The 15,012-nt window shown below is 45.5% G+C and overlaps 1 protein-coding gene across 4 annotated transcripts in view; it reads left to right on the top strand.

The window, feature by feature from the left end:
* WARS2 (tryptophanyl tRNA synthetase 2, mitochondrial) overlaps positions 1–11,784 on the top strand; it is a 51,420-nt gene extending 39,636 nt beyond the window's left edge. For 2 of the 4 annotated variants that reach the window (XM_056338951.1, XM_056338950.1), the window contains 2 exons: positions 158–276; positions 2,362–11,784. In XM_056338951.1, coding sequence (XP_056194926.1) covers positions 158–276; positions 2,362–2,810 — 568 coding nt within the window. In that variant the 3' untranslated portion in view covers positions 2,811–11,784. The remainder of the gene's footprint in view (positions 1–157; positions 277–2,361) is intronic. The other 2 variants (XR_008821899.1, XR_008821898.1) reach the window with 2 other exon arrangements.
* Positions 11,785–15,012: the final 3,228 nt, after the last annotated feature.

The following is a 15,012-nucleotide window of genomic DNA, read 5'->3' as shown; positions in this document are numbered from 1 at the left end:
TGAATTTGGGATCTTTTCCCAGAGCACCTATATCTAGCTGGGACTCGGTGGCTCAATCTGGCCCTCAGTCATGGAAGAAGCTGTGACAGTCTTGAGTAGCATTTCAGCAGAACCAGAGAGCTTTGCTGAGTTTCCTGTATCTGTCTTTTATTAAAAGGTCGACACATGTTCCCGTTGGAGAAGATCAAGTCCTGCACCTGGAACTAGCCCAAGATATAGCACACCATTTCAACAAGAAATATGGAGAATTCTTTCCTGTGCCCAAAGCCATTTTAAGTGAGCTGGTCTTGGTGTTTTTTGTTTTCGTTCCCCTTAACTGCACTTCAGGGTTGAAGATGGATTTAAATGTTGTGGAAATAGTTTCAGGGACAAAGAAAAGGGAGCAAACTGGTGCTAAGGGAGTGGAAAATTAAAAGCTGACAACAAGAGACTAGAGGCTGTGAAACTGAATTCCCCAGATAGACATAAGGCTTTCCAAATCCCTGGTAGAGGAATGTATGTGACGTCTGGTATTCTAGTCCAGGGGGCCAGATGCACTCTGCTGCTGCCAGTCAGCCTTGCTCTTCAAGTATTGGACCTTTTAAGAACTGGGTCTCTGCTCCATGTTGTTAGTTCAGGAGACAAGTAAGCAAAAAGACAAGAGACCTCTAGCAATCAGAATTCTTCAGGATCTGAGTGGTAGGTGTTTACATTAAGCATGCTAAACAGCTTGTAGGTTTATTGGTACAGTGCTCAAAAATCTTTTGAGTGTGTTTAGTATATACTTGCATGTTTCAGTAGGGGTATCTTGCAGAGCTTACACTTTCCATTTTTGATCTTGGACTCAGGGAGACTTACAAGGCAAATCTTCTCAGCCATTTTTGAGCTGTAAGGTCACAGGCCGGGGGAGTGAGGAGGAATCAGATGGCGCAAATGGCATGTTTGTTAAGAAACGTGAAGAATTGGGCAAGGAAGAAGCATTGCATCTTTGTTGTAAGTAATGTAGAGGAATGCACAGCAGAGACCTTCGCCCCTAAAAGGGCAAGGAGCTCTCACCTTAGAAAAGACAGGCAGTAATAAACCTTTCTCAGTTTTCAAGCCTCAGTGACAAAAATGGTGTTAGACCCAGAGTGGAGCTTAGAGAATGCTAGGTTTTGCAAACTCTGCCGTTTCTAATGAACAATTAAATACTAAGCACTGTAATGAGGAGCTGAGTGTAGCCTATGATGCAGGTGAGACTGTTTCCCAGGAAATAAAAACCTCAATTTGAAAAAAAAACAAACCAAACAAAAAAAAACAGGGTGGGGAAAAAAAAAACCCAAAACTTTTAATTTGTCTGATGAAGAGCATACCTTCATAAGTTCACAAGTATATGCAAACCAATGAAATATCCTAAATGAATGGAGGAGTTAGGAACCTATTCATACTTACTAGCTGCAGGCAGTTAGATTACCTGGACTCCTTCAGATTCACAGAAAAGAGACAGACTCTTACAAAAGGTGATTCAGAACACAGAGCTTTCTGGGGCAGTCTGAATTGGACCCTGGAACACCCTTTCACTGAGTACATACGTGTCTATGAGTAGTATGTGGATAATTTAATGGGCTGTATTAGGTGTCTAAAAACAACCGGCATGAGTCCTTTCTAGATCAGTGATGGTATGTGTACTCCATGCATGATGTTTCATGGTAAAAGACTGAAACAGTTGATGCTGTTAAAGTACCTCACAATGTTCCCCTAATACTCCTACTCTATTTCAGGTACACGCACATATATCTTAGTGGTTTGTACAATACCCGCACCTTTCGTATCTGAACAGTGCTTTCCCTGTAACAGACCTGGTTATTGTTTGGTTTGGGAACTTTTAATAACTGTCTTTATTGCTATTTAGGAGAACTAGCAAGATATTTGCATGGCAGTTTCCTAAAATAAGGAGACTAACTGTTCTGGGATTCTTTTTTACCAGTGGATTTAACCTGTTTCTCCACTGTTACAGAACCTTTCAGTAATGTGCAGTCTGTGCTCTCTAAGTAACTTTTCTCCAGTGCCAGGAACACAAGGGAGAAGAGAGTTTTCAGGGAAAACGAGCAGGTAGACACAGAAAATATTAGGAAGTGGCCCAACAGAAGTTTCTGCTTAGCAAGGAGGGGAGAAATGGTGCAGGTTTTCATTTAGTTTGTGGGAGGAGAGAGGTGACTTAAGAGGGCAGGGAAGGCATAAGGAATAAATAGGAATGTACACAATTGTGCTCACAACTCATTTTTAAACAAGGATAAATAAAGAGCTTCATCATGCTGCTGCAAAGTGTTCATAGCAATTGTCATAAAAAAAACATTGTCTTCCAGTTTTCATAATTATTCCCCCTCCCTTTTTTTTTTTAAGGTACAACGAAGAAAATAAAATCCCTCAGAGATCCAACAGTGAAGATGTCCAAGTCAGACCCACAGAAGTTAGCTACTGTTAACATAGCAGACAGCCCTGATGAAATAGTACTGAAATTCCGCAAAGCTGTGACTGACTTTACCTCTGAGGTGACCTACGACCCAGCCAGTCGCCCTGGTGTCTCCAATCTGGTCTCCATTCATGCTGCAGTAACAGGGCTTAGCATCAAAGAAGTGCTGCACCAATCTGCTGGTCTCGACACTGCTCACTACAAAATGGTGGTAGCAGAGTCAGTTATTCAAAAATTTGCACCTATCAGGAATGAAATCAGGAGACTCCAGGAGGACAAATCCCATCTGATAAAGGTTTTAGAGGATGGAGCAAAAAAAGCCAAAGAACTGGCTGCCCCCATCTATCAAGAAATAAGACAAATGGTGGGATTTCAGTAGAAACTACTGAGTAGTTGCAAGGACTTTTGTTTCCTGGGACAGACGTTTTGTTATTTCTGTCTTCTTAATCATTTTGGTTTGAAACAACAACTTTTTTTCCAGGAAAGATCCAAGTAGAACATTGAAGGTGTTTGCATTAAAAAAATCTGCATTAAGCCAGGTATTTCTAGTGGGACCAGCACTGAGCTTGTCTGCATAGTCAAAGAGGGAGGGCAGAAGCACTCACAATTCATGAAGAAATCATGCAAAACACACTATAAGGTTGCCCAAATGGGGTTTTGGGCTTTTCCATTGACCGCTGCAAGCAGCTGAGGTATAGCCAAGGTGATCAGAATCTAGCAGAAAAATCTTTAATCTTCTGAAGAACATCCTTAGCTGTGTATGTGATCTTGGTACAGATGGACAGCTCATCCCATTGGTGGTTATTCAACTTTGATACCGTGGTGGAATGTGTTCTTGGATAACTAGAATAAAAACACAGGCTTGCAAATCAAAATGCTCAGGGTGATGAAGAGAGAACTTAATGCTTCTCCCTATTGTGTCTTCAAACTCCCTATCGTGTCAATCAAACATGATTTTATATCTGCATCTAGTTTGCGTGAAGTGAGTCAGTGTGTCGTATGGATATGGCTATCCATACTCTAAAACTCACTGTGACTGCTGAGCTAGATGGCCTCTTTGATAGTCACTCCACAGAATCCAGAGAGTGGACTTGAATGTCACTTCTGCCGCCTGTGCCATCCTGGCAATCAGGCCTAAGGTGCTTTAGTGAGAAATGACATGTGTTTCAGCTGCTCCTGTTCCACCTGCTGTTTGGTTTAGCAGGGAGCTCCAGGATTTTCAGTTCAGCATCAAATCTAAGATTTCTGTAGAAAAGGTGCAGTGGAAAAGATGTAATCCTATGTGAAAGAAATCTTAGGTTGAGAAATCAGAGAATGTTCTGTAAAATTTACAAAATTACTTGTTTAGAAAATTGTGCTGAAGCCAGAGATAGAATGGGATTAAATAGATCTTTATGAACTCTCAGTACTGAACCTCAAGAAAGCTCAGTGATGGGAGAATGGTGTCAACCTGCACTGGACTTAGGCCGCACAAAACCCGCAGACTGGGACTCAAGGACCATGGCATTTGTTGGGAAACGTGTGGCAAAGGGGAATTGCCAAAAGGAGACAAGCCTCTTCTGAAGACTGAGTAGTAGTACATGTTAAAAGGTAATGAAAGCCCTACTGGTCCTGTGCCAGCATATTTAAGTGTATCATTGCACTTAATGGTGCTGTGTTTGAGATTGCTGTACTGTAATGTAATTTGAGTTCATCCTGTACTCTGGCAGCTCAGAACCGTTATACGCCTATGGCATTTGTCCTGAAGGACTGCAGTCCTGCACGACTGAATTAGCAAAACTGGGTGGAGTTCTGCGTAGTGAATTTGTTTGTTTCTTTAAAAAAAAAAAAAAGAAGCTATTTAGTTTTAAATTTAGTTAATTATCGTAGTGAGGTGATTCAGAAAGAATTATTTAATTTTGCAAAACAAGAAGTTGTGGACTGAGCATCTGCAGATCTGTACTGAGACCTGTATTTATTTGTTAGGGATCTGGAGAAGAGAACTGCCATGCAAGAACTCTATGATGACAGAGTTTCTAAAGTTAGTCAAGACTAGAGGAACAGAGTGGATGGAGACAGAATGATGGGAAACCAAACTCGGTGTAGTCAAGTCCAAGGTAATGTCCTCTGGAAAGAATATATTCAAAAATAGTCTTTGGTTTCAAATTAACTGTAGCAGACTAGGAAGGGACTATAACCGCATATTTAGGTAGTTGTACAAAACTTTTGTCAGTGTTTAACAGCTGCATTGGTCTGCATGGGAGCTAAGACAAAAAATAAAGGTACACAGTTATCACTGCTTAATGACTTGGCATAAAATGTTTGCTGTGACACTTGTGCACTTTTAGACATGGGTTGATTGCTGCAAAGGTCCCACAAGAGAAGCTAAAACACTGCTCATGGAGATACTGCAGATCTTTAACATGAGTGTGTCTAGCTTCTACCTGTTCCTCTTTTTCACTAGCAAAGATAGGAGCATATATTCAAAGACAAGTCATAGATTCAAGGTGTCTTTACACTTCTGATACTCAAATCACCTAATATATAGGGTTGCCATTCAACACACCTTCTTTGCAGTGAAAAGGAAATAGCAGTGTTCATATGTCTTCAATAAAATTTATTTTAAAAGGAGGGGGGGGGTGACATCAACAGGCAATTCTGGCTTGTTACCCAAACTGTTCTGAGTAGTCTTTCCAAAACTTAGAGATTATTATTTTTTTTTAAGAAAATCACATAGGTGAAGCAGGAAGAAAAGTTTCAAAAGATCCCTTTCTTTGGGGTAGGGTTTAATATAATACATACTTAGCAGTGTTTCAATCAAATTTACTATTTTTCTCTTTTTAATTCAAGAATGGATTGCAGTTTTCCCCTCCCTTTCCCCTATCAGTCAAACAAATCTTACTTGCCTAACCTATTTCCTTCAAGTAAGGAAACATGCCTGTTTTTTCTTCTTCAGGAAAGTTAAACTTGTGTAAAATGAGTATGTTCACCTACTGATTGTTGACTTAGCTTTTTATTTTAGTAGCTCCTGTGGAGGAATTCTCAAAATAAAAGCTCTTTTTGCCCAATGTGAAATAATCCCAGTTCCACTAACAGCCATGATCATTAGAGTCCCCTGAGAGGAGACAACTGTAATGTAGGTGTGTGCAGTTATCTGGTGCCTATTTCAGTTTTCTTAGAGTGTGGCTTTTCTGGGAAGTTAACCATCTTGGCATTCAGGTTGAGTCTAGCTGCCTCTTTGCGTTCCTTGAGCTGTTTACTTAGCATCTGGGAGGAGTTTGGCAAGAAGAACCGGAGCTTATGGCAATGTGTGCTCACTACTACCAGCAGAAGTTGTTTGATACTAAGCTACTCTGATGTCTTTGCTCTTCTTCTGCCTCCCTGTTTCCTTTTCAGAACATCTTTGCAAACACCCTTTCCAGATGGTGTTCTGTGGCAGTGTTAACTTTAACAAAGTAGTGTGGATGAGTTAGAGCAGCTTTTTGGAGAGTTGTTGGGGAAGGCTTGATGCTATGGTATTCAGAAGGATTTGTCTCACTCACTCTAGTCCAGGTTATTACAGTGCCAGGGATTTGCTGTTTGTTTACATCTGGAGTGCAGTAGGTGCACCACTGAAATGTGTTTTCATGTTTGGTTTCATCCAGTTCATATTCCCTGAGACTGCTCTGTGATGCCTGCTGAAGTCTAGTTAGTGCAGACAGTGGGGGGGTCTGCAGAAGCACACTCACTCCTGAGCCCAGCCACAGTGCTGGTGTTAAGACGTTCCCTGTGGTGCCGTGGAAGTCATTGTAAGGTGTTCTTTTCCAGGACTGGGTGGGAAAAAGATCCAACTGCGTCTTTCCTGGCTGGAGAAAGAAGAGTTGAAGGATGGAGAGGTGTCCTTACCCCTTGCTGTGTGGCCCTTTGTGTCAGCTTCCTTTTCTTCAGTGATCCTTTTCCTCAAGTGTGTGCAGTAATTTGTGTCTTAGTCTCAGAATCTCCTCTTTTCCCATTCCTGTATGTTTAATGCCTGTGAAGAATGTATGTAGTGGTTGGGATCTGCAGATCCCAGCATCTCCAGGTAACGGAAGAGTTTCACTTTAGAGATAAACATGAACTCCACGTGAATAACTAAGATCTAAGTAAAACATTTATACACATATTACCTTTGCGGCCAGTGGTTCCTAGGAAGTCATCACTGATCACAAGACACTGATAGTGAGTCTCAGTTCTGTGCTTCCAATTTAGAGCACAGAATTTACTGGCAATTTTAGATTCAGGAACAATAAGCAGAGACTCCAGATGGTGATTGACCTCATAAATTAATTCTGCCACTGCTTTTGCGTACACCCCTGCCTCAAATAACTGGAGTGTAAGTATATTGTACGTTATACTGGGATTTGTTTGTAACTCTTAAAGATGGGGCTGAAGTATGCTTAGTTTTCAAACAGCATGGTCTGGGTTCCTAGATCCTCCAGAAGGTTTTGTGCATAGTTCTGATTCGGTGTGTGTTTATCTACAAAAAACCAAGCAAAATTCCTTTGCAGGATTATGGCTGCCTCTATTCAAGGTTAGGGAGTTAATCTGAGTGAGCTGAAAGTTTAAGGAAGGACAGTGAAATGTGATCCCTGGGGACTGACCTGCATCTAAATGTTTGGGGACTATAGGTTATCAGAGCAAATGTTTTATTATCCTTGGTTAAGGGCCATCATCATCCTGACAACAGCAGAGCAGTAAATAATGCTGGTGAAAGCCTTTATGTTAGCTTATGTAGAAACTCTGTATCTGATTTGTTGAGGACTGTACTATAGCATGAAACTTTTAACTTTTCTGGTCTCCACAGTTTGCTAGATGATTTTGTTAGCAGAAGTCTGTTTGGAAACCATTAGCTAAAGCCAAATCTAATCCTCAGATCCAAAGCCTTTGGATGTTTTCCCAAAATGGGTATTTCCCAAAACAGCTTGTTTTTGATAAGCTACAATACCAATTTCAGTAGTTGTTGTAGGATCAGTAAGAGCCAGAGGGCCGTTCTGAATGACTCATGCGTATTTTTCATTACTGCTCTGATGCACGTTCTACTTATCCATATGGTTCAAGGATTATGACAAAACTCAGAGAGGGTCTGTGTGTTGTTCTGGTAATAGCAACAATATGGACCCAAGTGGGTTTGAGTCCTAAATCTAATGAGCACGCTCTTTCAGTGGCCCAGCTTGGTTAGATTTATGTTCAGAACAACAGATAGATCTTTCACCTGTACCGATGTCTCTGCATTTGAGTTCCTGGATGCTGCTGCCTACCTGTTCATTTATGACTGATTGATTGCTTCACAGAGCAAAATAGTCTAGCAAGCTAGCATAGGGAGTCTAGTGGAAAAGGGTTTCTGTTCAGGAAAGACGTTATCTGTTCTTGCAAGGAAAACAAAATCCATCTTTCTGTTATATCAGATGGTCTAATTTCCTCAAATTATTTGATCTGTTCCTTCATTCTGCATAAACTCGGCAACAATAGCTGCAAGAAGAATGCCAGTGTATTGCATTGTCAAAAGTCTTGAAGGACTCAGGCATGTCCTCTCGTCATTTCAGAAGTCTCTTACATCGTGGGACTTCACTGATTGCTTCAGCCAGTTTCAGGGAAAATGCTGTAGCAAAACTGTGATCATATGTGACATTGTTCATCTAATTAAAGCTTTTGTGGTTTGGTTTGGGTTTTTTAACTCACTAGGTTGTGAGAGAAGACTTTTGTTAAACACTGAATTTCCAATGAAGCTTTCTATCACGCTTAGTCCTTTGGTGACCAGATGACAGCTGAAGTAATGGAGAATTCTCTTTATTGTGACAAAAGGTTCTGTGCTGAATCCCACTGTCTTTGCTGTCAGTTTTGTTGGCTGTGCTAATGGTAGTATTGTGGAAGGTTTGACAGAGTAGTAGTTATTTGGTTTTTTGCCATTGAAAAACCAGTCCACCTGCAACAGTCCCACATTATTATGTAAATGGAATTCATTGATCATTTTGCTTTTAGGCAGCAGCTTTGGTTTCACAATTATTTTGCATGAAACCAAATGCCAACCTCCTGCACCAAGGGATGAGCACGTGTGCCCAGGTACAATAAACAGTTTAACATCTGGGAAGATATTTTGCTACTGTGGTAAATTGCTGTCATAGAACACCATGACTGAAGATGAAATTATCCACTACAGGAGCGGTCTTGTGCTGCCTGTGGACATGAAACTAAGCACTGAGCTTAACGTCTGTTGTGCTGTTGTGCTCTCAGCACTCCAACATGGCTGTGAGACAGGAACAGCAAATCTGTGCCACACCAGAAGGCTCGATCAGTTCCAGATGTGCTATATTTGGTCTATCTGCAAGATGAAATGTCAGGACAAGAGTTCCAGCACCGAAATCCTTAAAAGTTATTAAATGCTTGGTGGTAACAGCATGCTTGTAAAAGCCTGGATATGATAGCATGGTCATATAGCCTCATTCATATGGCTGACACAAGAAGTCACACGGCTGTATGGGATGGTGGAGTAAAGTAAGCCACCTGCTTCCTCGATATGATCAATATAAAGACAGTACGAGGCTAATTTGAAGGGGTAATGGAATAACCCTTACAGGTGGGAAGCAACAGCTTATGGCAGAGCAAGGTGGTACTAGATCTCTCTTGGTGTCTGTCATGGTTTAATCCCAGCTGGTAATGAAGTACCACCCAGCCGCTCACTCACTTCTCCCCCAGTGAGGTGGGAAAGAAAATTGAAAGAGTAAAAGTGGGAAGACTTGTGGGTCGAGATAAAGACAGGTTAATAGGTAAAGCAAAAGCCGCGCATGCAAGAGCGGAGCAAAACAAGGAATTCATTCACCGCTTCCCACCGCAGGCAGGTGCTCAGCCATCCCCAGGTCAGCAGGGCTCCATCACACGTAACACTTACTCGGGAAGACGAACACCATCACTCTTAACATCCCCCCCCTCCTGCTTCTTCCCCCAGCCTTATATGCTGCGGATGATGCCATATGGGGAGGAATTACCCCTGTGGTCAGCTGTCCCCACTGTGCCCCCTCCCAGTTTCTTGTGCCCCTCAGCCTACTTGCTGACGGGGCAGCCTGAGGAGCAGAAGGGGCCTTGGCCCTGCGTAAGCGCTGCTCAGCAGTGACAGACATCCCTGTGTTACCAGCGCTGTTTCCAGCACAAATACAAACCACAGCCCCATACCGGCTATGGTGAAGAAAATTAACTCTACCCCGGCCAAAACCAGCATATTCTCCTAAACTATTCTGAAAACAGATGCTTGCTGTTCAGGTCATTCAAACACAGGCAAGATCCTGCATGGCCAGCATCACTAGTCCCACATGCTGTTGTATCTACAACTCGCCCGTTGGTCTGATTTCCGAGGCATACCTTTGTTGTTGGTGTGACTTTATTGTCATCCATCAACATGAAATAATGGTCACGTGCTGATAAAATTAATGAAACTTCTGTTAGAAACATTGAATGTATGTCCTCTGCTACCTGTGGTGAAAACTTTCCTCGTGCCCCAGGGTTTATAGAAACATATTGTTAAGCTAAATACAGATGAAACTTATCAAAACAAGACTACTCTCTGGCATTACCCAGAGTTTCTGGTGTAGGTGGTCTCTGGCTTCATTCACCCTGTTTACCTCCATGTTTGCTTCCTTAAACCACATCACTCTCTGAGTAAAGTAAAACCGTGTATGTTGAATGTTGTGAGACTGACTTTTTATTGTGACTGGAAACAATTGTTCAAATATATTTCAAGATTCTCTTTGTGGTGTTTGCTGAATGAATAACAAAGGTCTCAATAAGTGCCTCTTGAGTACTCAAGCCAAGAAAGATCTTTCTGAGTGGGTCGGGGCTTGCTCTGCCCACACTTACTCCTTCACAGCCTGCCTGGCAGATGTTCCTGCAACAAGAATGGGAAAAAGAGCAATTTTCTGTTTAGGCTTGTGGGCCAAATGCAAACTGTGAGTGGCAGTGTAGCATTTTTAGGCAAACTTCATCAACTGACATATGTACTTGCAATCCCCCAAAATTGAAGTTGTGTGGATATTCGGAGGAAGGGGAAAGGGCAGGTATTTACCTTACAGTAGCTGTGGTTCTTCAAGGCTTGTTACCCACATATGTTGTGTGTCCTGCCTTCCACCTGTTCTCCTGAGATTCTTGCTCTTAAGTATAGGTTACACTTTTGTCTTGCAACAGGAAGCAAGGTGTACAGAGTTAATGCTGGGCTTCATTGCCTGTGTCTCTTAAAAGAATCCAGTCATATGTTCCTGGGGCATATGTGGAATCCGTTTGGACGAGGCATCTCAAAGGACCGCTGTTTTAACTCTAGCTTTGATGCACAGAAAGCTCCTCCCCATCCTACCAAGAACACTTCACAAGAAGCACTGGATTTACTGTCTAGTCACAGGCTGAACACACTGCATGTCAGCGACTGGACCCATTCCTGTCCCAGAGCTAGCGCGTTTGCTCAGCACGCACCTTGACACACAAGACAGAAGGGCCTTGACAGACCTTGGGAAAACGTTAGTTGGGAGAGGATTGCTGCTGCCATGGAGGCAACTGATCTGAGCTGTGACACTCCTGGCTTATGCTCAGCAACGTGAATCCCCCCTACTAGAAGGAAGCTGTGAAGTGGATGAACTTACTATGTGGGCTGCGTGAAGGCTGCAGGTGGCGTAGCGTTGGTGTGACCTGTTGGGAGAGTATCATTTTGGTGTTTAGTAACTATTGCAGAAACGACTTGGGTGGGCTGGGATTCTGAAGATCTTGGATTCTTGGATCCAGGTGTGCTGCTCAGTTGTACAGAGGAGCAGGTTGTTCTGGCTCCGCTGAAGATGAAATGTGCTCTTGCAAGGGACTTATTTCTAATGGGCTTAATTCCTACAGAGAAACAGTGCTGTTAAAGTAGATTCACAATATACCTGTGTAGAGTAACAGCAAAACTGAGGTGGTGAGCATCGCTGCTGTTGTAATCCATTCTGCTTACCAGCATCACATGCTGGCAGGAATAGAAACTTTTTTCCTTCTTTAAGGCAGCAAAGTCCGGACTCAAAAGGGCTTCACTCTACTCTGCTGCTTTGGAGGAGATGGATTAGCTGAAGTGTGAATGTCATCTTTGTGGTTTATGAGGATGTTTCAGTAAATGATGAGTGGGGTTGTCAAGGGAGATCTCTGGATGGCCTGAGAAGATTTAATGGGTGCTGGAAGGTTGGGGGGTGGGGGTGGCGTTTTAGTTCTCGTTAGTTTAAAAGAAAAGTGTAACGTAGCTGCAGCTGAGGATCAGCAGCTGAGAATTAAAATAGAGAAGATTTCCTGTCAACCTTGTAGAATGTTTTGCTACAGCTTCATAGAAAACAATGAAATGTGCATCACCAAGGCCATTTTGGTCTGATGTTTTTAATCTGATTTGGGTCTTTGTTGTCTGCCGTGCAGTTTTTCATTCCTTTAGCGTTATTTCTGCAGGAAGAGTTTTGCTCTTTGCTTAAGCAAAGAAAATCTAAAAATATTTTACCTTCTTTGATGCCTTGGAGCAAGTTGCTTAACTGCTTTGTCTCAGTTTCCTCGCTATGAAATAAGATGTAGGAGACTTCATTACACAGGTATTGGGAGGCTAAACTAATATTTGCTAAGCACTTTGAGCCTTGCAGTTGAAGATACCCTCACTTGGTGCCGAGTGACAGTATTTCTTCCTGAGATGCTCTATTAGTGATGCTTGTGGCATAAATAAACACAGTGAAACGTGCTGGAGGGCAGACAGTTCAATCCAGAGTAATAAATAATGGATCCAGTGAAAGCGTCAAAGTTCTCTGCTTTGCAGAAACCTGTAGGCTGTTGCTTTCTAACTTGATACTTTTTGTTCTGCTGCAAAATGCTTGAAAACGTCCTGAAAGAAACTTACACTATGGTCTTTACTGCAGCTCCTTAATCTTTGTCTCCTCTTTGCAGCCTGAAAGCGAGGGCCTCCGGCATGGATCTAATATCAAATGGAGGGTAATGCCACTACAAGGAGGGGAAAAATAATTACTAAATTTCCTGAATAGTAAACAGTTTGAGGTGGTTTTTTTTCTTTTTTAAGGAGCTGGTCCCTCTGCGCTTTCGGTCCTTCACTCTGCCGGTGGGTGTCTCCAGGGTGCGATGACCCTGCCTGCCGCTGTTGCAAGCCATTCCCCGCTCCCCACCCCGAAAAGAGCGGCCCACCGAGGAAACAGGCTTGAGTTAAAACAGCAGTGGGGAGCGTTGCTCAGCCTCCGTGGGTGGGAAGGAGCATCCCCGCTGCGGGGGAGCTGCCTCCCGCGTGGGTCCCGGCGGGGGAGCGCAGTTTGCAGCGGCGGGCGCCAGGGGGCAGCCGCGGGCTCGGGGCGGGGGCTGCGGGGCGGGCAGACCCCCCAAGGCCCCCGGGGCCGAGGTTCCCCGCGGCACGCAGCCCACTGCTGCTTCTGCATGTGTCTCGCTGCTCTGTCCGCGGCGGGAGGGCCGGCGCCGGGCTCCGTGGGTACCAGGAGGTGCAGCCCAAGGCTTCCAAATTTAAACTGATTCCCGCGGGGAGGGAGCCCGGTATTTGCGGGGTGAATACAGGTCTCCCAGCAGCTTCGTGCCGCGGCGCTGCGCGGCTCCGCACCGGGGCTGGGCTGTGGCCCCGGGCTCCCCCGTGGCATCAGGGCACCCACCGAGCCCTCCCAAATGTAAAATAACCAACCAACCAAACACCGAAACCCAAGAACAGGAGGCGTCTTGACGCTCAAGTTCCGTACCGCCTTTCCGAGCCCCTTCTCCTCCTCCTCCCTCCCTCTGGGGCGATGCTTGCTTACTGCACGGAGCAGAGCCCCGGCAGCCGAGGCCATCCCGAGATCTTGGCATCCCGAAGGGCTCTTTCCTCGCCCCTTCCGTAAATTTCAGAGCAGAAAACGGAGCATAATACCCTGCCCCACCTTCGGGGTCGGGAAGCCCCCCAGGGCATGCGAGGGGGACTCCAGCCCCTCTCCCGGCGATTATTCAAGCTAGCCGGGGGCTGGGGCTGCTTTCAGTGTCCGAGTGGTTTGAAAGCATTCGGGAGGGTGCTGTGCGGGCACGATCAGATCTGCTCATCGAGAGTTACTTGCTAAGCCCTCCCCGCTTCCCTAAACGCGATAAACTCGAAACGAGCCGAAGACTGGCCCGAGTCGTCCCCTCCGTAACATGGGGAAAGGGGGAGAAGCGTGCTGCACCGCCCGAGAAACCTTTTCATTACTTTGTTTTCAAGCGAGGTCAATAGGATCGACAGGGCAAAATACACCTGATCCTGCTGATCGCAGCCAGGGCAGGATGAATGCCTCGGCAGGCTGAGACGCCCGGCTTGTGTTGTTGCAGCCCAAGCTCCGATACGCGACCTTTTCCTCTTGGCTTTACTGGTTCCCCGCCGGCCCTGCCGCGGCTGGCTCCATCTGCCTTCCAAACAAAAGCAGAGACGTAGGGTTTGGAAAGCCACGTCCGATCCTGGCCGTGTATCCCAACCCTGAGCCTCTTGCAGATTTGCAGTGCGATACTAAACCTGGCGTGGCCCTGCATCCCCGCGGGGTCGGAGCCCCGCCAGTCTTCCAGCGCCGGGAGCAGGCTGGGGGCGCGGGGCCAGCCCGGAGCCCTCCGCCTCTGCCGGCCTCCTCGGGCCTCACGCTCGTGGGTGGGCACAACTTGTCCCCGTCCGGGGGCTTTCGGGGGGAGCTTAAAGCAAGGCAGTGATTGCCTGCATCCTACTTTGGCCAAAGCGAGCGCGTTTCGCCGAGGCGGGAGTACACGTGCGAGGTGCCGAGCGCCCCGGCATGCAGCACTGCCGCAGTGCGAGCTCCGGGATGAGCGAGGTTAACCCCAGGTTGGCCTGGAAATACCCCACGGATGTGCGGGGGGGAGGCGGGGGGCGGCAGCGGCGGGCAGCAGTGCTCTTTTCTTTTCAAGCATCTCAGTGGGGAAAATTAGGGCAACTTCCCTAGGACGAAAACCAGTTTAGGGGAGCAAAGGAAACAGAAAACAGTTAGAGAGTTGATAGGTTTCGAGAAGTGAAGCCTTGAGCGGCCGGCACCGTTCCCTGCAGGGCACAGCGTCGCTTGCCTTAGCTAAATCCCGCTGGTCAGTTTTTATTCTTCTGGCAAAGCCCGGCGGGTCCCGCCGGTCGCCCCGCGGGGGCAGCAGGGGCCGGAGCCGAGGGGGTAGCACCTCACCGCCGGCCCCTCTCCCCCAGTCCCCCGGTGCTCACGCCAGCGGGACCCGCGGTCCCAGGGCTCAGCCCCGCCGGGTGCCGTTCCTCCCTCTTTTATTTCAGGCGCCTACATCAGCGATTCGCGTTGTGCCTCGCCAATTTTCACGAAGCGTGTTGTGCCCGAAATACGTTTTCTAAACAAGCATTTGCCTCCCAAATACGGATATAATCTTCCTGGGCTTTCTTTTTAATGATTTCCATTGAATCGGTGCTGCAAAGCTCTTTATCTTATAGTGCAATACGGAATGTGGCGTCGTACACATATGGTTTAGTTTTTTCCCCCTAATTCTTGCGAGCTGGGCAGCTTTGAGCCGGGAAAGGCATATTTATATGTATTTGACTCCTTCCACATTCTAAGACTCTGCAGTGGTGTAGGGTG

Source organism: Falco biarmicus, chromosome 5 (genome assembly GCF_023638135.1).
Source record: "Falco biarmicus isolate bFalBia1 chromosome 5, bFalBia1.pri, whole genome shotgun sequence".
NCBI lineage: Eukaryota > Metazoa > Chordata > Aves > Falconiformes > Falconidae > Falco > Falco biarmicus.
Note: the sequence above shows the minus strand (reverse complement) of the source record. Positions and strands in the feature narration are given on the sequence as shown.